Raw genomic sequence first — 21433 nt, 5'->3', positions numbered from 1 at the left:
AATCCCGTTATCGAAGTATTCTAATTAATTGGAAAAAAAACCTTACGACTACAACGAGCACTAGAACGATTTCGCAATCCACGCAGCCGCGACAGACTGTTATTCGACTCGCACAGTCAACGACCGACTCTCATGCACGTGTTTATTCGCCCACAAGATTTCGGCGAAAATAATGACGTACGTACGATGTACGTGTGTGCGAGGATGTCGCATTGACGGCAGATCAGTCATAGTCATCGTGCGCATAGTAATCGGTTATAGGGCTGTGATGCGAGTTTGAAATAAGTCACGCCTGGACCGATTAGCCACGCATCGCGACGTGCTTGCCGCTGCAAGTCCAAGCGGCTGTGATTGATAGTCGCCGCAGATCAATGATTCACATGCAAATCTTCGGGCGGTTTTAATGAATATAAAAGGCAATGCTGCCTGCTTGCTTTGCAGAAGTACCATAGGATCTTCAAACGGCACGAGATGACAGGTTCGTTCAGTTTGCGATTGCTATTACGGGTGTGCATTTTCGGGAATAAACTGAAGATAGTGATTTTTTTGTTGTTGAAGAATTTCGTTTTAAAAAGCAATTATAAAGCGGTCATTTCTGTGAATCGTCGAATAGACCATATCCTAAAATTTGCATATTAACTTCAAACTTTAGTCGAAACAAAGTTCAAGAAAAACGTAGATTTTTGAGATATTTAGGTATACCTTATCCTTAAAATTAAATTCACTCGAAATATGCTTTCCTGTATTCATCTAAACCTGTTCGCAATCGAAACGGCAGACATGAGACCCGCATTCTACATATCTCTGATGGTGCTGGGATGGGCCGTTTCCCTATCCCTGGCGGGCGACCCCTTCGCCAGAGTAAACGACATCCTGAGCAACGAGACCACGCTGCAGTTCTACGCCAAATGCTTCTTGGACCAGGGACCCTGCTCCGGAGACGGTCGTGCTATTAAGAGTGAGTTTTTTAAATTTTCTGACGCCTTGCGAATCGGCGATGAGAATCTGCAAATAAAGAGTGTTCGGTTAACGAGTTTTGAAATTTTAATTAAAAATAAAATTTGCAACGAAGTTCTAACATATCATCTGTTTATTTAGGACTTCTGCCCGACTTCATCTCTTCGAGCTGCGCGAGGTGTTCGTCGAGACAGAAGCAGATGGCCTGCAAAATCCTCTACACTTTGCAGCAGGAAAAGTACGCAGATCTGTGGGTCGACTTTGTGAAGAAGTACGATCCGGTCGGGCAGCACCAGACTAAGCTTCAGAACTTCAGAGAACTCTGCCTGGATAGTTTCAGCATCGCTGTGTGATCATTTGAATTTATTAGTTCGCGAATATACATTTTTCGTTTGAATTTTTACAATAATAAAATATTTGAATTGTAAAGAATGCCTGTGCAATTCATTTCTAACTTTACATGTATCATTTCGCATTTGACATTTCATAATTTGGCAATCGTAATAATATTATGATAAATATTGCGCATGCACTCTTGTAATAAATTTTAAAACATTCCGTAAGATGATCTTTCGCGATTAATTGTTTTGGAAACGTTATTTTTTTGTCCCAAAACTAGCAGGCAGGAATTTTGATCGAGGTACCGAAAAAAAGCACTTTTCAAGGAATACAAATTTTTAGCTGCACATTATACTTATTATAGTTTTATTTAAATAACATGTGTACATTTTCATCGTCTCGTCGGGCACTCGAAACAAACGAGTGTATGAAACGCATATAAACTTGAAACAAAAACAGAGATGCGTCGCCGTGGACAGCTGGACGAAACAAACAATAAATGAAAACAGAAACATTCAACACATAATCTGAGATTCCGCGCAAGCTCTCGTACAAAATACATAATTACATCTCTACTACATCTATTTCTCATTCCCGCGCGCACAAGCGTAAAAGCTTAAGCCGGCGCGCAAGATTAAGAGCTAAAACATCGCGGACTCTCCGAACGCGAAAAAGTCCTTATACGTATACGCTATCTTAGGCCGAGCCGGGCGAGTATCATCTTCGTTTGCTTCGCCGCATGAATAATTAATCGATCACCGTGCGTTATTTTATGTACAATCGTCCTTCCATGACATAACGACTATTTTAAGATTGTGATCTTATGCGCGGTGTATTATCATAATTTGGCGACGAGATGTTCCTCCCGTCGAATCCTTCGCTCAGATCGTCGGCACCAAGTTCGGCTAGGCGCGTACGTGTAATACCTAGACTTTGGTGAAGCTTAGTTCTTCTTCTTCTGCGAGTTGGCGATGGCCTTGGCGAGAAGCATCTTCCACTGCTCGGGCTGCTTCTCCGTGTAGTATAGGACTATCTTCTCAAAGCTGTCCTTTTGCTTTTGGGTGCACTTTCTGCACTTGGTCACAATGGCTTCGGGGAACTTTTCTGTAAGAATGAAGGAACACCGACTTTATAATGCGGAATTCGTAGTTTCGAATAACGTTGTACTTTTAACTGTATACTGTGTTCGTACAAAACGATCTTTTTACTGTTTTCTATGTAGTACGTGAGTAAGCTTTACGATAAGATATAGAAAGTTGCTGCAAAACTTTGTCAAAAACTCGAGGGCGTAAATTCAGAAAGAAACGTAAACGAAGGTTGACTAAATATTCCAGCTTACAAATTTAAAACATTCTAAAAGACTGCGCTGTAAAAACAAACTTTCGTACTAAAAACAAATAAATAAGCATACCTTTGAAGAACTTGGCGTCAGGTGTGAAGCAGGGCGCGAAATCCATGAAGCAATCGTAATACTGAGTCCTGATCCTGTCGTTGGCCAGGATGGACACCACGTCGACGTAGTCGTACTTGTCCGAGTAGACCTCCTCTGCGGTGGCGCAAGCCGCGAAAGCGCAAAGCGCCAAAACGATAGCCAAGCTCTTCGACATGGTGCGCGTCTAGCTCTTCCTTGATCTCACTGTGTACACTGATGCGCGTGGCTCGACGATTGTGAAGTCTGTGTTTAACCAACGCTCGCCGGGATTATATATATACAAACCGCGGGCCCATCGAGCAGCCGCCTGACGTCACTGCTACAGCCGCAGCTGCGATTCCTTCTCTTTCCCCCCTGCGCGATGCGCGAGATCCAATACATGAAAGAGATCCACGGCGGGAGCGCGCGCGAAGGACGCGGGGGTCACCGCCAGCCGATGCAAATGAATCGATTGTAAGCATGCGTGTGTGTGTGTGTGTGTGTACGAGATTCCGAGAGTATAATATACGCGTGTGTAGTGGCCATGCCAGGGGCACCCTGTTTCACGCGAATTCGGATAGGCGGGAGCCGGTAACCGAGATTATTTGTATGTACGGAGGATACTGATGCAGGCAGTGTTGTGAGAGTTTCCGTACTTTTGGGGAATTCCCGAGCGTTCATAAGAGTATACCTGTACTGGTCAAGTTGGGCGAGAGACTGAACTTTTTTTCAAGAGTTTCGTTTGCGTAGCTGATTTTTTTTTTTTTTTTTTTTTTTTTTGTATAGAATAAAAATGAAAAGTCAGCTACAAAGGATTGCATCGGTATCGACATGGATGTAAAAAGTTGCAGAGTACGCATTTTGCAAACAGTTGGTGGTTACTTTGTGAGCAACTTTGATTCCTCTTTGCAAATTTGTACGTCGAAGATGATGTCTATAACAGCTACTCCGGCTATTGAATCATTTATAATCGTATTGTTAGATCTCGCTATATCGCTTGTTCATACATTTTTTCCAAACTTATATACAGGTGTCACAATTATTATTGCAGTATGTAAGATCAATATCTGGATCTGTAGGAGAACTCAAGTTTAGTTATATAAGAATAAAATAATTAATTGTCACCTTTATCAATTTTTCATTCAGCTATATAATTGCTTGCTTACTGCTGCTGATGAATCTAGCAATTACATTAATCATCATTTGCATGAATAAATATTTTTCTGTCACGTTTCTGATCATCTTGTACCTATACCTATTCGTTTATGATTGTTTATAAAGATAGATCAAAACGCGACGAGCGTGACGTGATGTACATGATGTTTACAAACATAATAAAATCTAGTTTTACGTTTCTGATTGAAAACCGCTTGGACTTCGATTACGAATTACGAAAACAGTCGTTTCTCTGCGTATTCGATATTTATCTGGATTTTTTTATGCCTATAGTCCACAAACCGACACCTGTTTATCACAGCTCTTCGCGTCATTCTTATGCTGCCGTGCGGTTGAAAACACGCGGAAAAAACCTTTTTGCCATCTAAAAACTGCCCATATATTTAGACTGCAAAATATCGATTAACGAAAATCAATTTTCAAAAATAGTCTCTAGCCTGTTTTTGGTATTTCTTCAGTTATTTAATATACACTATTTGAATGCGTAAGCTCGTCGTTTATACGTACGTCATTCGATTCTGGGAACTCACCTCGGTTCCAGAATAGCAGATATGAAAGTCGAACTTAGATATTCTTGACCGAACGATTTTATATCGGATGACCTGGGAATGAAGAAGCTGCGTTACATGGAATTTAAAACGATTTTCCCGTATGGCGAATACAAAGGAAATTTTAAAAATTGCGCGAAAAAAACGATAACAATAAGGAACTTATTGTCGAGCACAGTGGATACGTGAGAAGCGAGCTAACCAGTCGACGGCACATAAAATAAAAACTTTCGACGCTGTCCACGTTGTCGATGGAACGTCGGAAGAGCGAGTGTCGCGAATTCGCTGGTCCTGCATTTTTAATTCCAGCCGCGGAAGAATGCTCGTCACGAGTTTCCGCCAAAGCTCAATTACCGTCAGCAGTGCTCTCTTCCACCCATTCAGCTTCACCAAAATATCCTAAAATACATTCCGAGAAACGCAGTTCTCGCTGGCTTCATCCAGTCCGTGCCGTCACGAGCATCAGCCGCGTAACGTGTTTCCATATACGCAAACCTCTCATTACCCGGACAAACATTCAACACCCCCGGCCTCCATTGCATATACTTAACGCCAATGACTTGCTCTTCTGTCGCTCGCGCCACGGCCTCGGCCCGTACAATCCGGCGGCGGCATTCGTGCGAATTCATCAAATTTCACGCTTTTAGCGAGTCGATTATTAGACCGACCGATTGGCGTGACCAGTCTATATATGCACCCGTTGCCCGGAGTACAGCAGTCAGAGCGTGCCTCGAGCTAGTCCTACGGAGCGCAGTGAACGCGAACGCAAGATTCTAACGACCAGGGCGAGCCGTATCGAAGCATGGCATCCACGAAGCGGATAGTGATCCTAGCGGCCGGCGTCTGCCTCGTACTCGCGCTCGTTCAGCCCAGCACCGCGAGCGATCAGAAGTACTCGGGCCAGTACGACGACCTCGACGTCGAGGCGATTCTGAAGAACGACGAGGAGCGCGAGCGCTACTACGCCTGCTTCATGGACACCGGACCCTGTCACACCGAGGCTGCCGTCTTCTTCAAGAGTGAGTACCCGGATTTTCGATTCTCTTAATCTTTGAAAGTCGACTGGTTACGAGAAAGAAAAATATTGTCATCGTTCCAGGCAAGGCACCCGAGGCTGTGGTGACGTCCTGCAAGTACTGCACGGACAAGCAGATAGAGATGTTCGAGAAGATCGTCAGCTGGTTCGTCGATAACAAGCCGAAAGAATGGAACGCTCTGATCGAAAAGACTATCAATGATGCGAGAGCAAAGGGTATCCCGATGCCATAAACCGAGCGAACGCTGTATTCGCTGTTGTAATATTAAGTACGCTGTAATGGTCGATGCTTTAGTAAGTTAAGTCCCTATTTTGTAAACTTTCTGTCGGCTACCCACATATACACTTACACGCTGTATCAATTATATTATCAATAAATAAGAAAATTGAACCGCACGACGGTGATGATACCCGACGGCTCTATCGATTTCTTCAAAATAGCTTCCGATATCCTAGCTCTCGAGTCGGAACGATTACCACGGCTATAGGTAGCTGTTGGAAAGTAAAATGTAAATTCGAACATTATTCAGAGGAGCTGCTAGATTATCATCAGCTCTGCAAAAGCAAACAGGTAGACTAAGTAATGCGAAATTTGCCGCGTCGATTGAAACGAAAATTGTTGGCTGTAATACACCACCGTCGTATGAATTAACTATCGCCCAATGGAATTGCATAAGCTGAGCGATCGCGTATATATGTTTGCTTTGTGCGAGGAATATCGAAGCCGTTAATTCGAAATGTCGAGTTCTGAACATAGCGATGTTCGAAAGATAAAATAAAAACAACTCACATCATTTTCAATGAAAATAACAACAACTATTTTATTTCGTACTACAAAGCTTCCTATGACTGACGGTACGATTGTTGTGTTAGAGACTTTGACGTTCAATCGCTCATTCAGCGCGAGGGGTAGTTTGCTGCCTCCGAATTGCTCCTTTCATCTGGAATTCGTTCACTGCTTTTCGGATGACGGCGTCCCAAGCCGGAGGGTCGTTGCTGGCGAACCATTCGACGACCTTCGCGAAGGCTTCCTTCTGCCTAGCTGTGCACTTGCGGCATTTCGTCACAATGACTTCCGGGATCTTGTCTGCAACGTGCGTTTACGAATAATTTTTCAACCTTATCCCTCTGGTTAATTAGTCTCGCGCATTTAATCGATATACTCCGAAAATCGAGAGAGAGAGAGAGAGAGAGAGAGAGAGAGAGAGAGAGAGAGAGAGAGCTTTTGAATTTTAGCGCGGCGGCTCAAGAGAAAGCGTACCTTTGAAGAAAATGGCATCGGGAGTGACGCACGGTCCGGTATCGAGTATGCACTTGTAGTACTGATTGCGAAGTCGATCGTTAGCCAGAACGGCGTCGACGTCCAGGTGGTCGTACTTGTCGGTGTAGGTCTCCTCTTCCTCGGCGACAGCGGCAGCCACGAGACACACGGCGAAAAGCGCGACGAAGCTCAAACTACAAGCCACCATGACTGCGACGGACTAGTTCTCGCGCTGCAACGAAAACCACGAGACAACTTTCCTGATGACGAACGAGCCTCATTTATATACGCGATCGCGAATTATTAGCGCTAAAACTATGTCGATTTTTCCCACTAATTAACCAGGCGAATCTTTGAGGCACGCTCATTCAGGATTGGCCAACGGTTTTTTTATTTCATTTCGTCCAGTTTTTCCAGTCCAAAGTCAGGCTAATAAGAGATCGCTCGTTTATGCGAGGGTGAAAAAAAGTCAGTGTGCGAGGTGTTACGTAAATCACGTACACGCAAGGTGTCGCGACGCGGGAGAACAAGGCAGTTGGTGCAGGCGCTGAGAAAAAAAAGAAGGAAACTGTCGCAGCAACGCTGTTACTGGACATTTAATCGAAATTAATGAGCTCTTTGAATGCATGCGCTTATTTTCCTGGTACATAATGTAGAGTCGCGTGTGATTTCGTATTTATATTAATATAATTTATGATTATTTTTTTTACTCATCTTAAAAGAAACATAAACCATTCGATCGAATATTCACAGCATTTCATTCAATTGATAATACCAAAGCCATATACGTATCCGGCGAGACATCCCATTTTCATTACAGCAGTGTAAATACAGTAGCTGTGCATATATCTGGACATTCATTCGAATGATACCAGATGCATATCGATTCATCTGCGCGAGAGAGCGAGTAAACACAGCGATTCTGTATATTTGTTAACGGAAGCGCAATACCTAGAATCCCCTCGTAATGATAGCATCATCGACTGCAATTTATCCGCGCCCCCTTTCTCTTGATTCTATAATATTAAATTGTATCGATTCTCGCAACTGCGCCCGGTTACGCCAGCGAAGCACTCGATGAAGCATTAAACAACGTATTGTCTGGCGAAGATATGTCGTTGAGCCTGTTTCTAATCGCGACGACACTTTTCTCTCTCGTCGGAGCCGATGAGGCAGACGTCAAATTTATTCGCGACTACTTTCGCGCGCGCACCGTTAGCCAAATCGTAGCTTTTGGCTGCTGGGATTCATACGGTAAAGTTCAATTCGAAGATACGCTATACACACTATTGTTTATCATGCGAAAATAGCGGCTGTTCTTTACGTCTCCGATTATCGTCGCGCGTGGCCAGAAGCGCACTGATTCACCCGTCCATCGCTTTCTTCTTTTTCGTATTTGTGTTTTTTTTTTAACGGAAACGCAGGCGGCGTTTTTTGAATCACCTTGTTTACGATCGAATATACGATGCGCTTGCAGGAAAGATGGAAGTTTTCCGTAGCTTGGCAGGGTTGGACACAAGGCTATCGCTGATGCCGATTTCCGTTGGCCAGGACATGCGTGAACTCATGAAGGTGAATTACTATAGGATCGGCGTATTCCTCGACCTGGACTGCGAGCAGAGCAATTTCGTTACGGACCAGGTATAATCTGCATTCACTAATATAGTGGAAAAGTTCTCGAGTAGATTTTCTCAGACGGTAGACAGGGCTTATCGATAAATATATAATATAAATATACAATAAATCGATACCAGGAAGATAAACACGCGTGATTTATAGATCTCTTCGTCTTCCTAGTTTTTCCGGGTGAAAAGAGCCTGGATACGAATTTTTTATAGACTGAATGCCGTTCTCCGTATTATACATTCTGCACCAATGAATCAGAATCGATAAAGACTATGGGAATAATATTTTTTTTTAGAATAGCTAGATTCTCGCATCCCGAACAAAACCGGAAACTCTACTTGATTCCCTTCTCCCAGCCTTGCGAGTAGCCCTCTCTCTCTCTCTTTCTCTCTCTCTCTCTCTCTCTCTCTCTCTCTCTCTCTCTCTCTCTCTCTCTCTCTTCATCTTCCCCACATTCCAACTCCAATCTATACTATAAGCTGGCTAACGTCGCAGTTCATAAGCGCTCGTCTGCCCTTCAACGAGTCGTACTTCTGGCTGATGAAAACGATCGGCTCGAGAGCACCTCTCGAGATGCTCGACCTGTTGCCGCTCAGCATCAACGCCGAGCTGACTCTGGCTACTACTGCTACTGGTGGCGCTCACAGGTACGAGCTCTACGACGTCTACAATCCAAGCTACAGACACGGTGGCAAACTCAACTTTACACGGATGGGTTACTGGGATCGGGACGAAGGGCTGAGGATTCACATGACGCAGTACAAGTACAAGAGACGCGGCGATCTTCGGGGCATGGTTCTGAATTTTTCGATCGTGGTGAGTATTGGTAACAGACAATTTCGATGTCGAGTTATAATTTGATTTTCGCCGGTTATAAGAGCTGCATGAATGTAGCGTCTAGGAGATCAAGCGCTTTTCGAAGCTACACGGGCTCCGCACACCCGTTTAATTGTTCTCGTAATCGGTTTGGCTTAACAAGCGCTTTGCGCTGCGGTAATCGAGCGGCTATAAAATTCTTCACCGGGGCGTTAATCAAAACCGCGCGTGTCGATCACTCGTCGGTGCGGTGGGTAGTTTTTGTTCTCCCGCAGCCATTGACAAGGAAAAAAGCCGATGGTCGAATCGATTCCTTTCTCGGAAAAAATTATATATTAATTATACAAGAAGCCATCATCAGCTGTGGCGATTAATCATACCAGCAGCTGCACCAGCGATATCGCGATATGAATCTTCATTCGATTCCCTGTAGAGCACGGGTACTGTATGTGCATTATAAGGACGCAGCGAGCTCTGGTTCAATTTTCAGGTGGACTTTCCACCGGCGAACGTGGACATGGCCACCTATTTGACGACGCCGATTCAGAAGCATCTCGACACCATGCACCGCTACAACTACGCCCTGACGCTGCAGCTGCGCGACTACTACAATTTCACGTATACTGCTTCGTTGCGCACATGTTACAACCCTGTAGATTTACAATTCACAGTCCTACACGCACTATAGATTATATCATGTACTAGTATTCGATGACTCGGCACGCGCACAGACAAGGTATCGCGCTGATCCGACGTGTGTTTGCATAACGTTTCCTAGTCGCATCCATCATCGGCTGCGAAGCAAAAAGAAGGCCTGCGCGCGCTAATCACTCTATACACCGATACGCACAGGATTTTCTCGATAGCGGTTCGCTCGTACAATGTGTGCAAGCGTTTCAGAATGAACCTGATGCGCGGCGGCACGTGGGGCTACCTCATCAATGGCACTTTCAACGGCATTGTCGGCGACATGATAAAGGGAATCGTCGACGTGGGAGCGACGCCCTTCCAATTCAAGCCCGAGAGAATGGACGTGATGGACTATACCGTCCAGGCGTATATGGCTAGGTGAGATTTATGACATCCCATCAAACGAGACTGCTCGGCCGTATCCCGTATATTCGATTTGGCCAAGAGCACATAACTGGCTGGTCCTGCATCTTTTTCTCGTTCTCCCTCGATCCACAGAGCAGCCGTCATATTTCGGCACCCAAAGAGGCAGACTCTGAACAACAGTTTTCTCGAGCCGTTCTCCAAGCAGGTCTGGTGGCTGACCGCCGTCGTCGGCCTGATCAATTGGATCCTCCTGTACTTGACCATCAAGATGGAGCAGCGCTACGTCGGCAATGTTCAGGGCAGCACGCTCTTTACGCAACCCGAATCCGAGACCTTCCTCATCACCAGCGCTGCCATTTGCCAACAAGGTGCGAGAGTTTGAAAAAATGATTGACCCCCGCAGCATGCACGTGTCGGTCAAAGGCAAATTCAAACTTGACCCCGTAAATTTTGAAAAACCATTATTACGAAGATGCGTTGAGCGCCGGGCTAACGCAACGGCCCTTTGTGGACGGAAAAAAATGACGCAACAACGTTTTTCTTTTTTCACTCTCGCAGCATTATTATAACTCAGAGCCTCATCTGAAAAAATGATTGATCACACAGGCTTGAGCGACACGCCGCGAGTATACTCGGGCCGAATAGTCTACATGTCTCTGTTTCTGTGGGCTCTGCTGCTCTATCAGTTCTACTCCGCCAGTATAGTCGGCTCGCTTTTGTCGGAAAAGCCGCGTTTCATCAGGAGCATAAAGGACCTCGCCGAGAGCAGTCTCGAAGTCGGAATCGAGGATATGCCCTACAATCACGACTTCTTTCGGGTAAATAATACCTATATACGAATGTGGGCCACGGCCGGCGCTGCCCCACATATTGATATCATTATCGCCATCGTCCTGTATTATAACGACAGCTCTGCAAAATAATTGCATAACGTTCGCGCCAAACTGCGTGTGTCCCGCAGACCACGAGCGACAAGAACGTCATTGAACTTTTCGAGCGCAAGATAGCGCTGAACAAGCGCCGAAAGAAATTTCCGTACTACAAGGCGGAGGAAGGCCTTCGAAGAGTTCAGAGAGGCGACTTCGCCTTCCAAGTCGACGTGGCGACGGCTTACAAAATCATAACCGTGAGTCGTGTCAGCGAACTCTTTCGCATTGACTTTATGTTAAGCGGAGAAGAGCGATTGCAATCTCGCGGAAGTCGCGACGTAAGTCCAAATCCACTGATGATGTAATCGCCGCGGTCTTCGTTCGCGAGCTCTTGATTTCGATGAAAACGAACGCGAAACGATGGAGAACGACATCTTGAAGCTGGATAAAAGTAACGACGCCAACAGTAATATCGAACATCGTAGAAGGTATTCGAAAAATTTGACACACATAAAATTTCCGATGGATCGTAGCGCTGAACAAAAAATCGCTTAAAATCATAACCGGCCACGGACGACGAATCATCGACTTCTGAGGGGGAATTGCCAAAAAATATAGCCAGAATCCGCGAAGAATTCGAGCTCCGGCGATACGCCGACCTTGGGGTATGCGTGTATTATAATATATAGTGGACCTGGCGCCGTTGAAAGTGATTCTCCATCAGAAAGAGACAAAAAAGAGCGGCAACGCCGGCCATTCAGATATACATATGCTACTATTATATACGCCAAGGTTACTCTGTCACTGTCACCGTTCCACTCGAATTATCGCTCTTACCAATGGAACTTTACGCGCGTTTATCGTACGCGGCGCTAAATGCGCGCGCGAGATTATGTCACGCAATGGTTATTTCTGAGGCTGTGCGGGTTTTCAAGAAGTGGGTTTGTTGTTATTTTTTGCCGATGAGAGTTATGGTCGAGCGCGAAAACGAGTTCTGCGGAGTTGTATACCTTGTTTTTAGGGACTATGGCCAAATCCGAGCGGTGATTGATGATTGATATCTGAAAAATGAAATTATGCACAATTTTAATAAATACATTCTACGATGTATGCGTTGATGGATTGATATACTCGATTGATAATTATAATCGATCAATGATATTGAAAAAGTATAAAATCAATCTTTAATTAAAGCATTTCGAATGTTGATGTCATTCGAAATGTTTTTGATGAGAAAAGAAGATTGTGCGGGGTAAAGTGGCATGAATATTTTTTGTAGACTTTTATAAATTTAGCTATAATCTTAAAATTATACATTTGAATTTCCATCGTCTTAATACAAAATTTAAACCCGAAATAGCTGTATGGTTAACGCGAAAATAAGATCTAATGAAAATAAATATGTAGTTCAAGCCTAAAATCTAGAACCGGTCGATAGTTTGTCTAGAGGGCATCGTGAAAATTTGGACAATTGCTTTTTTAATCGAGAGAAACCAACTTTTTCTTTCAAATTTATCACGACGCAATACGAGAATAGTATCGGAAAACGTCGTCAAATTTCACTCTTCTCTGTAGCACAAACGACAGTCTGTTCGATTAATCGTTCGCATACACACGTCGTATTTACTTGAGTTGCTTGTGCAGGATACGTTCAGTGAGAACGAAATTTGCGATCTACAGGAGATAGAGCTCTTTGGGCCAAAGCACACCGCTACTTGTACCGCCAAACACTCGCCTTTCAAGAAGATGATCACTTACGGGTGAGCGAGCTCGCTTATAAACACATTTTCGAGTGTTCTCTCTGCGGCTCGAATCATAATGCCGATAAGCACGCTTCACCGAACTTGCCGAGGCTCGAGCTGAGAAGTAACGAAATATATTTTGAATTCTAAAAGATTCTATGTGCCATCATTCTCTTACGTTGCAGCTTACGCCAGATAGTGGAGCACGGGATGGCACAGCGATTGGGAACAGTCTGGAAGCAGAAACGTCCATTGTGCCCCGAGAGTCACAGCTCAACCCCGACTCCAGTGAGTCTCGACGAGTTTAGTCCGGCACTCGTCATGATAGCCGCCGCCTTCTCCATTTCTATCTTCATAATGCTCGCGGAGAACCTGGTGCGAAGGTCCCTACGCAGACGGCGGCTACTGACGCCTCTCTTTCGACGAGCCAGCGCCGAGAAAATCGATTCACGCGACGAGACAAAGGTGTCGCAGGAGACGTAGAAGGGAGAGTCCATACTGATGTCTTACTCGTGCATACTCTTTTAGTTCCAGATTGAGATTCCGTGTTTTTGTTTCAGTATATTATTGGATTTCTGTCGCACACCTGACCGAATGTATTATTTTTATAAAGTATACGTTTTAACCGTTTCTTCGAATAAACGCATAATGAACGCGACCGCATATGAGATTATTCCCTCTTATGAATTCTCCAGCCAACGAAAGCTTCGTGCTGTGCTTTTAATTTTTAACGAGTCGAATAGCGATCTGATGTACTCCATTAGAGGCAGCGGTCACTAATCAAAGACGGATAATTCAACGGCGAGTCGCAGCAAGCAGTATCGCGGTATATAGGTAAATTAACAAGCACTTTTTGTATCGGATGTGTCTCGACTGTTGTATCGGATTACACTCGTCGTCGTACCAATGAATGCACAATCGGATTTGATAGTATGGCGGGAGACGGGTGTAATTCCGGCGAGAGAAGCGCCTCGCATTTAGAGAGAAAATTTGATGGTCGTTGCGGATGTATACTTAAAATAAGTGCAGTCTGGCAGAAAGACGTGGAAAAAGAAATGGGAGAAAAGTAGATCGCGCGAGGCGAACACACGCCAACAAGGGAACGAAACATCAGAGACGCTCGAACAGTTGTACGATGTGATTGATGGCTATATCGTTCCTTTGCACCAGTGCAAACTTTCGGTTCATGAAACGTGATTCAAAATAGAGCCAAGAGTTCATTTCTTTCAAGCAAGAATAAGAAAGGTAAACCGCAATGAAGCCGGATTGGAGAATATTTTGCCTCTTTGCTTTAACCATTCCATGGATTAGCTCTAGCGTTATCAGTTCAAGGCTCGTTAGCGATTATTTTCTGCATCAGGGAGTCAAGCAAATCACTGTGTTCGCTTGTTGGGATTTGTACGGTTTGTACAATAGCTGATGTGAAGATGCATGAAAAAGACTAGCATATGACGCCAGAAGAAAAACAAATAAAATATGTGCTTTACTTTCAGAGCGGGCAGACTTCGCGAGAAAAGTTGTTGAATTAGATTTGAAGTTGGCGTACTCGCCTACACATCCGTTAGTTGCGGATATGAGCAAAATGCTGAAGTTTAATTACTACAAACTTGGAATTCTTCTGGATCTCGACTGCCCGGAAAGCGAAGAAATTCTTCGACGAGTAGGATGAGAAAACACCCTGTACATTCAACATCGTCGTACAATTCTTATTTCACTGCATACGTCGAATTTTGATTTCAGGTCACGAGCAATCGATTGCCGTATAACGAATCTTACTTCTGGATGATGACGACGACGAGCGACGTAGTGCCCTGCGAAATTTTAGAGCCACTGCCGCTGAGCATCAACGCAGAAATGACGGTAGTTTTACAAGGGAACGACGGATTTTACTCCCTCTACGACGTTTACAACCCGAGCTACAGACACGGCGGAAAGCTCAACGTCACGTATATGGGTAACTGGAGTCCTGAGAACGGCTTGATTGTGGAACTTACTCAGTACAAGTATAAACGTCGTGGGGACCTTCATGGCATGTACTTGAATTTCTCCATCGTGGTGAGCATTCCACTGATGCTTAAAGCTTTGTGCATAAATTTATATGATAAAGTTCGCCGTATGCGTCACATAGTAATGAGAGGGATGTTTCATGTTTGAATAATAGCAATGTTTCCCGAATACCTTTCTATGATGTCATGTAACGAGCTTCTTTTTCTAAAACTGAATTTGCAACGTGCACATCTATGAATCGATTAGAATATCAATGACCAGTCGGATGAAACTTTTTCTCTTTTATACAAAGTTTTACGAGCGCACATGCGCACTTTTATGAGCTTGTCAAGCTGGGACGATATATAAACTTTACTTCATGAATTGCATAAAACAAGTTTATACACTGCATGCATGCATTTACAATTCAAAATTCAGGATTGATTTGTTCTTCAAGTTTCTACGATTAAAACATTTTTCCTTAAGGTTGATCATCCGCCCAAGACAGTGGATATGAATACTTATCTCATGAATCCCATCGACAGACATCTCGACACGATGCATCGTTACAACTACGCATTGACGCGGCAATTACGTGACTACTACAATTTTACGTAATGTTTTGGCTATACTGATCACATTATTCGTGCACGTGCCGGCTTTGCTTAATTGAAATTAATCGAACATGCAGAATGAATTTACTGCGAGGAACGACGTGGGGCTATAAAGTGAATGGTTCATTCAACGGGATCTTAGGGGACATGGTGAAAGGCATCGTCGACGTAGGAGCTACTCCATTCAGATGGAAAATGGAGAGACTAGACGTTATGGAGTATACGGTTCAAACCTGGGTCGCTGGGTAGTTAATTTTGCAATTCCAGACTATGCTTGTCATATCAATATAGAGTTTAATATGTGTTCTTTAGACCTACAGTGATTTTACGGCACCCGAAGAAGAACGATTTGAGCAATCAATTTTTCAAACCTTTCTCGCGAGAGATCTGGATGCTGACAACGGTCGTAGCGATCGTCAACTGGTTACTCCTTTATTTGACAGTGAAGGTTGAGCAGCACTACAATAAAAATTACGAAAAGAAAAACTTGGGCACGCTGGACACTCATCCGGCATCGGAAACAGCTCTCATTACTACGGCAGCGCTTTGTCAACAAGGTCTCTTGTTGTATTCGTATCAAGCAATATTATCATTAAATTTTTCATGAAATCGTTTTGTTACAACGATTGCAATACTTGCATAAGGTTTGAGTGATGGTCCAAGCCTCTACTCCGGTCGTATCGTATTTATTTCCCTGTTCCTCTGGGCTTTGATGCTCTACCAGTTCTACTCGGCCAGTGTGGTCGGTTCCCTTCTGGCAGTACCTCCAAGATTCATCACAACTCCTCAAGCTCTGCTGGAAAGTACGATGGAACTGGGCGCGGAAGATATCGCCTACAATTACGACTTTTTCGCTGTGGGTATAACGATTGTTTGTTAATTGAACTTACTAATATTGTGGGATTATTAACGCAACGATTTTCACAACAGACGCATCCAGACCCCATCGTCCTCGAATTAAATAAAAAAAAGCTGATGGTTAATAAACATCGCAAGAAAGCTCCGTACTTCACTCCGGAAGAAGGCTTGAAAAAGGTGCAGAAGGGCGGATTTGCGTTTCAAGTGGATATCGCCACGGCTTATAAAATCATCGAGGTAGATTGATTTCACTATAGGAAAGATCTACAGGTGGAAAAATGATATCGTTGTATCGTTGCAGGACACTTTCGACGAAGACGAGATTTGCGATCTTCAGGAGATACGATTACTGCCTCCTGCACACACGGCAACCGGAACAGCAAAGCATTCGCCGTTCAAGAAGATGGTCACTTACGGGTCAGATTTACACCGAAAGACGATTCTCTCGATTCGCTTTTCAATCTTCAATGATTTCTACGTTCTTTTTTTTGTAGAATGAGGCAAATCGTAGAAAAGGGGATGGCAAGTCGACTCCGCCACGTCTGGCATCACAGACGTCCCCGATGCCCGGAAAGTCACAGTTCTCTCCCAACACCGGTTGCACTCAAAGAATTCAGCCCAGCCTTATTGATGTTCGCCACTGGGATAGCCATTGCTATATTCGTCATGTTGATTGAAAATCTCTTCCGTAAATATTACTACATCGTGGCGCGGAGTCCGGCACAAATTTTGCCAGTACAAAATGGAAATCAAGAAGAAAATGGAAGGGTGCTTTCAGCCGGATCAGTATCCGATGTGACGGAATTATAATAGACTCTATGTGTAGTTCCTCGATGTTACTTTAGCGGAATATTAATTAGCATAGAAATATTTTTTACAGCAGGATGCACTCGTAATTCTAAAAATCAAACGTTGGATTTAATGGGTATAATAACGTACGAGTAAGCCCACTCACCTCATCGAAACAGACTGACTTAATCCATGCGATTAAGGAAAAGAAAAACATAATGTACGTGTCAAACTTCATAAAGCCAATAATAAAAGTATACGTCAACTTTTCACGGACGATAAAGAAGAATTCTGTGTCTGCCCGTAACAACGGCAACCCTCTCGACGCCAGAGTACAAAGAAAAACCATAACTATGAAGCAGTAACCTTCTCCCCGGCACATTCCTTCCAGCGCGGGGAGAACCACATCGTTAACCCTCGTCAATACTCTCCCGCATGTACAAAGCGGCATATCGAATATGCAGCGTTTCTCCCCGGAAAATGGCACGCCACTACATGCATATTCGCGCGGCCGCGGCGGATCTACGAATGCGCGGTTCCGATAACAATAATTTTAGTATATCGACCGCCCGCTCGCGACGACAGCCTCGTATTTCCGACGCATAATGCGGACTGAGGCCGATTTAATGAACGCGCGCTCTGCAATTTGCACATCGTAGATGGGAGGGAGAGGGGGAGAGATATGCGCGAGTCCGGTATGAAATTTTGACGAGCATACCTTTAAGTAATAGAATACAAAAGGCCGTTCCCTTTGCATATTATGCACTGCCGCTCTCGTCGCTGCAGCGGTCCGCGAGCGCGCGCTGCATTTCAGCGAATCACCGCGCGAGGGAGCGGGGAATATTAATTGGGAATTTCGAGGATTATACGACGCGGCGCAGCGAAGCGCGGCGGATATAGTATTATACGTATATAGTCATATCGCTGATTGACAAAACATGCTGGCAATCGTGGCTCTCGTCGCGCTGATACCGACAGTCGCTGTCCGTGGAAAAGTATTGGATCCCGGATTTACCATGGAGTATTTTCGTCCGAAAAATGTCGAGCAGATCGTCGTGTTTGCTTGCTGGAATGAGTCTGGTGAATCATGCACACGAGTGACGAGATATTACGTTATTATACAAGTGTAATTATTCTTCTCTTCTCCGCTTAGACAGCTTCGATTACTCCCGGCAAGTCGTCAGCGCGAACACGAGGATCTCCTACAGCGACATTCGCGACGACTTGGAGATGGAGAGGATTCTCAAAGTTAATTACTACAAAATCGGCGTGGTTCTCGATCTGGACTGTCCTAAAAACTATGCTGTCTTCGACCAGGTGGGTATATACTCTCTGCATCTTGCACTAACTATATGCATAGATACACTATTCAAATCAGACGAAAAAATTCGTACTCACGCACTTGCGATTACGCAACGGTCGAGTTTCTATTCGAAATTCAGTCGCGCGCGCGTGATCGTTAAGAGGTGAAAGTAACAGATCGAACGTGATACTCTCCCACTGTACAAGTTCTCAGCGGCGCGTCTGCCGTTCAACGAGTCATATTTTTGGCTGGTCGTAACTTCGGCCACGGAAGTGCCCGAGGCGAGTCTCGCCGGACTACCGCTAACGATCGAATCCGAACTAACTCTGGCTCTGGCTCGCAAACCTTCGCTCTACGAGCTTTATGACGTCTACAATCATGCCTATCGCCACGGTGGCAAACTCAACGTCACCAGCATGGGTTATTGGGACAGCGATGGTGGACTCAGGAACTACCTGACGCAGTATAAGTACAAGAGGAGGCAGGATTTTCACGGGGTTACGCTGAATTTTTCCATCGTCGTGGGTTTGGAATTGTTATTTTAAAAAAGCTTTAACGGAGTAGAGTGTGTATGGCTTTTGGGAAATGGATTCGGATGAAAGTTCAACGAAACTTTTGATACAAGATTTGCAAAGAATGTCTGATTCACACGAGTATATTAACTGTGTGCTGGATTACTTATTAAGAAACAATGATATGTCAAAATGTGAAACCTTGTTTTTTTAATGTTTCAACTGAAGCAGACACGTATTCAATTCGATTAAAGTAATAGCGATCAGTTTCCACAGTTAAGGCCAAATCCACTTCCAAGAAGTCTTGCACTCTCCTCTTAAATTTACAGAACATAACAAAACAATGTAAAAGCGCAATTTTTCAGCTGATGAATAAACCCAGGCCAGACTTCGAGACCTACCTAACTACGCCAATAGACCCTCATCTGGACTCAATGATTCGCTTTCATTACGCCCTCGTCCTTCAGCTTCGAGACATGTACAATTTCAAGTATGAGCATCAACTTTTTTCACTTCTCTTCATCATTATATTCACGCACCAGTACCGAATTAACGATCCCGATCCCATCTGCAATCAGAATAAATCTCATGCGAGCAAAGACCTGGGGCTACGTCGTTAACGGGAGCTTTAATGGCATCCTCGGCGACATGATGAAAGGCATCGTCGACATAAGCGCGGCGCCCTTTCAGTACAAGGAGGAGCGGATGGACGCCTGCGAGTTTACCGTCGAAACCTACGTCGTCAAGTAGTTGCAATTTTTTTCGAAGAAATAGCGAATATCGCGACTAATAATCTGTTCGTCGTCGTCGTCGTCTGTTCAGGCCGTACCTGATGTTTCGTCACCCGAAGAAGAGCGACGTCAGGAATCCGTTCTTGAAGCCGTTCAGAACGAACGTCTGGTGGCTCACGCTGAACGTCAGCATCGTCTGCTGGATTATGCTGCTGATAATCGTCAAGATCGAGGACCACTACAACTCGAAACCAGATCACAGGCTTTACTCGAACGCTTGTTCCGAGACCGCGCTCATCACTTTCGCAGCGGTGTCCCAGCAAGGTTCTATATACCATACATCTATCGAATGCGCAATTGCCGCACGCATGCGTTATGTCACTCGTTGCGCTTATAAATATCCATGCTTTATCTTCGCATCAGGACTGAGCGAGGGGCCTCATCTGTATTCCGGGCGCATTGTATTCATCACGCTCTTTCTTTGGGCGCTGCTTATGTATCAATTCTATTCAGCGAGTATAGTCGGCTCTCTGCTCGCCGCGCCTCCGAGATTCATCAACAACCTGATCGATCTGGCCAACAGCGATTTGCACGTCGCCTCAGAGGACATACCTTACTCGCACGATTATTTCAAAGTCTGTTATCCTCGCGAAAGATCGCGTCGGTCTACATTATAATTTTGGTCATCCTTTCTTCTCGATCAGACCACCACGGACCCGGCTGGCAAGTATCTCTGGGAGAAGAAATTCAAGCCACCGCTGAAGAAGAAGTCTTGGACGACTGCCCAGGATGGACTCAACGAAGTCAGCAAGGGTGGATACGCTTTCTTCATCGACAGTGCTACTGGTTACAAGATCATAGAGGCGCGTATATTAGAGTTAGTCGTGATGCGGATTACTCGAAAGCGCGAGGTGACTTGAAAAGGAAAACTTGTTTCTTTTTTGCCTGCTTAGGACACCTTTACGCAGGCTCAAATTTGCGACCTAACGGAGATTGAATTACTGCCGCCGAGATACGTGACCATAGTTACGGCCAAGCACTCGCCTTTCAAAAAAATGGTCATCTACGGGTGAGTTTTTCGCAATGCGATTATCGCTAAGCGCAAACCTGTCTGTCCGCTCGCGCGCAACGACGAATGGAATATTAGTCTCAGTTCATTGTTTTTCACGCGGTAACGTTAATCTCATAAGCTCTACAGTATCTATTCGTGCAATTACTTTTCTCGACAGCCTCCGCCAGATAGTAGAGCGCGGCCTGACGAATCGGCTGTTCCGCATCTGGCACCACCGGCGCCCGAGCTGTCCCGAAAGCTTCCGCTCGCAACCGGTCGCGGTGGAGCTTCAGGAGTTCAGTCCAGCGATGTTCATGATCGTCGGCGGCCTGATCCTCGCGACGATCGTCATGGCCGGCGAGCACTTGTACTACCACCCGAAACACCGTCGTCGACTCGCCCTACCTTATTGCTGCTGTTGCAGCTCCGACGACGTATAACAGACTCGAGTGGCATCCACATCGTCCCCGGAAACCGGGTCTAGGAGCTTCTCCGGGGATTAGACGACACTCTGGAGCGACGCCAAGTCATGCACCGATCGAACGACGAATTCACCGAGAGTGACACACATACAGGCCTCGTGCGGATAATGAGGACACGGCATTGTTTCGCGGAAGAGGGATTATACGAGCTTTTGTTCTTTCTCGCGATTTCTGTCGTCGATGCATCAGCCAATAAATAGATTTTATTCTTGATATCATGTCTAGCGCACGTTTGACTTTCGCCGTAGTCCTCGAACTTGTACTTTCGCG

The 21433-nt window shown here is 44.9% G+C and overlaps 5 protein-coding genes across 7 annotated transcripts; 4 read left to right on the top strand and 1 right to left on the bottom strand.

The window, feature by feature from the left end:
• Positions 1 to 329: 329 nt before the first annotated feature.
• On the top strand, positions 330 to 1389 carry LOC100115372 (allergen Tha p 1-like). 2 transcript variants are annotated; one of them, XM_001600061.4, is made up of 3 exons: positions 330 to 478; positions 779 to 958; positions 1099 to 1389. In XM_001600061.4, the coding sequence occupies exons 1-3, from the start codon at positions 472 to 474 to the stop codon at positions 1308 to 1310; spliced, it is 399 nt and encodes a 132-aa protein (XP_001600111.2). In that variant the 5' UTR covers positions 330 to 471; the 3' UTR covers positions 1311 to 1389. The 2 variants fall into 2 exon arrangements, with proteins under 2 accessions (XP_001600111.2, XP_031785497.1); XM_031929637.1 differs by lacking the exon at positions 330 to 478 and adding an exon at positions 497 to 696.
• A 242-nt stretch (positions 1390 to 1631) lies between these two features.
• Positions 1632 to 7684, bottom strand: LOC100113667. The gene is made up of 4 exons (XM_016987935.2): positions 6729 to 7684; positions 6364 to 6554; positions 2708 to 2912; positions 1632 to 2400 (listed from the first exon to the last, which is right to left on the bottom strand). Exons 1-4 carry the CDS (start codon positions 6934 to 6936, stop codon positions 2240 to 2242), a joined length of 765 nt encoding a protein of 254 aa, XP_016843424.1. The 5' UTR covers positions 6937 to 7684; the 3' UTR covers positions 1632 to 2239.
• LOC100113624 (ejaculatory bulb-specific protein 3) lies at positions 5060 to 5882 on the top strand. The gene is made up of 2 exons (XM_001601396.6): positions 5060 to 5450; positions 5531 to 5882. The coding sequence occupies exons 1-2, from the start codon at positions 5234 to 5236 to the stop codon at positions 5698 to 5700; spliced, it is 387 nt and encodes a 128-aa protein (XP_001601446.1). The 5' UTR covers positions 5060 to 5233; the 3' UTR covers positions 5701 to 5882.
• A 50-nt stretch (positions 7685 to 7734) lies between the features above and the next one.
• Positions 7735 to 13495, top strand: LOC107981675 (ionotropic receptor 75a-like). Of its 2 annotated transcripts, XM_016987944.3 has the most exons (10): positions 7735 to 7982; positions 8206 to 8369; positions 8850 to 9170; positions 9661 to 9788; positions 10071 to 10238; positions 10359 to 10594; positions 10833 to 11044; positions 11188 to 11352; positions 12740 to 12855; positions 13023 to 13495. In XM_016987944.3, exons 1-10 carry the CDS (start codon positions 7841 to 7843, stop codon positions 13318 to 13320), a joined length of 1950 nt encoding a protein of 649 aa, XP_016843433.1. In that variant the 5' UTR covers positions 7735 to 7840; the 3' UTR covers positions 13321 to 13495. The 2 variants fall into 2 exon arrangements, with proteins under 2 accessions (XP_016843433.1, XP_031785485.1); XM_031929625.2 differs by lacking the exon at positions 11188 to 11352.
• A 110-nt stretch (positions 13496 to 13605) lies between these two features.
• On the top strand, positions 13606 to 21376 carry LOC103316484. Its single transcript, XM_031929640.1, has 20 exons — positions 13606 to 14240; positions 14331 to 14497; positions 14578 to 14892; positions 15310 to 15437; positions 15515 to 15682; positions 15750 to 15994; positions 16082 to 16293; positions 16368 to 16532; positions 16597 to 16712; positions 16790 to 17102; positions 18020 to 18164; positions 18238 to 18401; positions 18594 to 18908; positions 19265 to 19389; positions 19478 to 19645; positions 19722 to 19954; positions 20054 to 20265; positions 20335 to 20493; positions 20584 to 20699; positions 20860 to 21376. Exons 1-20 carry the CDS (start codon positions 14093 to 14095, stop codon positions 21119 to 21121), a joined length of 3876 nt encoding a protein of 1291 aa, XP_031785500.1. The 5' UTR covers positions 13606 to 14092; the 3' UTR covers positions 21122 to 21376.
• The last annotated feature ends 57 nt before the right edge of the window (positions 21377 to 21433 follow it).

This window comes from Nasonia vitripennis, chromosome 4 (genome assembly GCF_009193385.2).
Source record: "Nasonia vitripennis strain AsymCx chromosome 4, Nvit_psr_1.1, whole genome shotgun sequence".
Lineage (NCBI taxonomy): Eukaryota > Metazoa > Arthropoda > Insecta > Hymenoptera > Pteromalidae > Nasonia > Nasonia vitripennis.
Note: the sequence above shows the minus strand (reverse complement) of the source record. Positions and strands in the feature narration are given on the sequence as shown.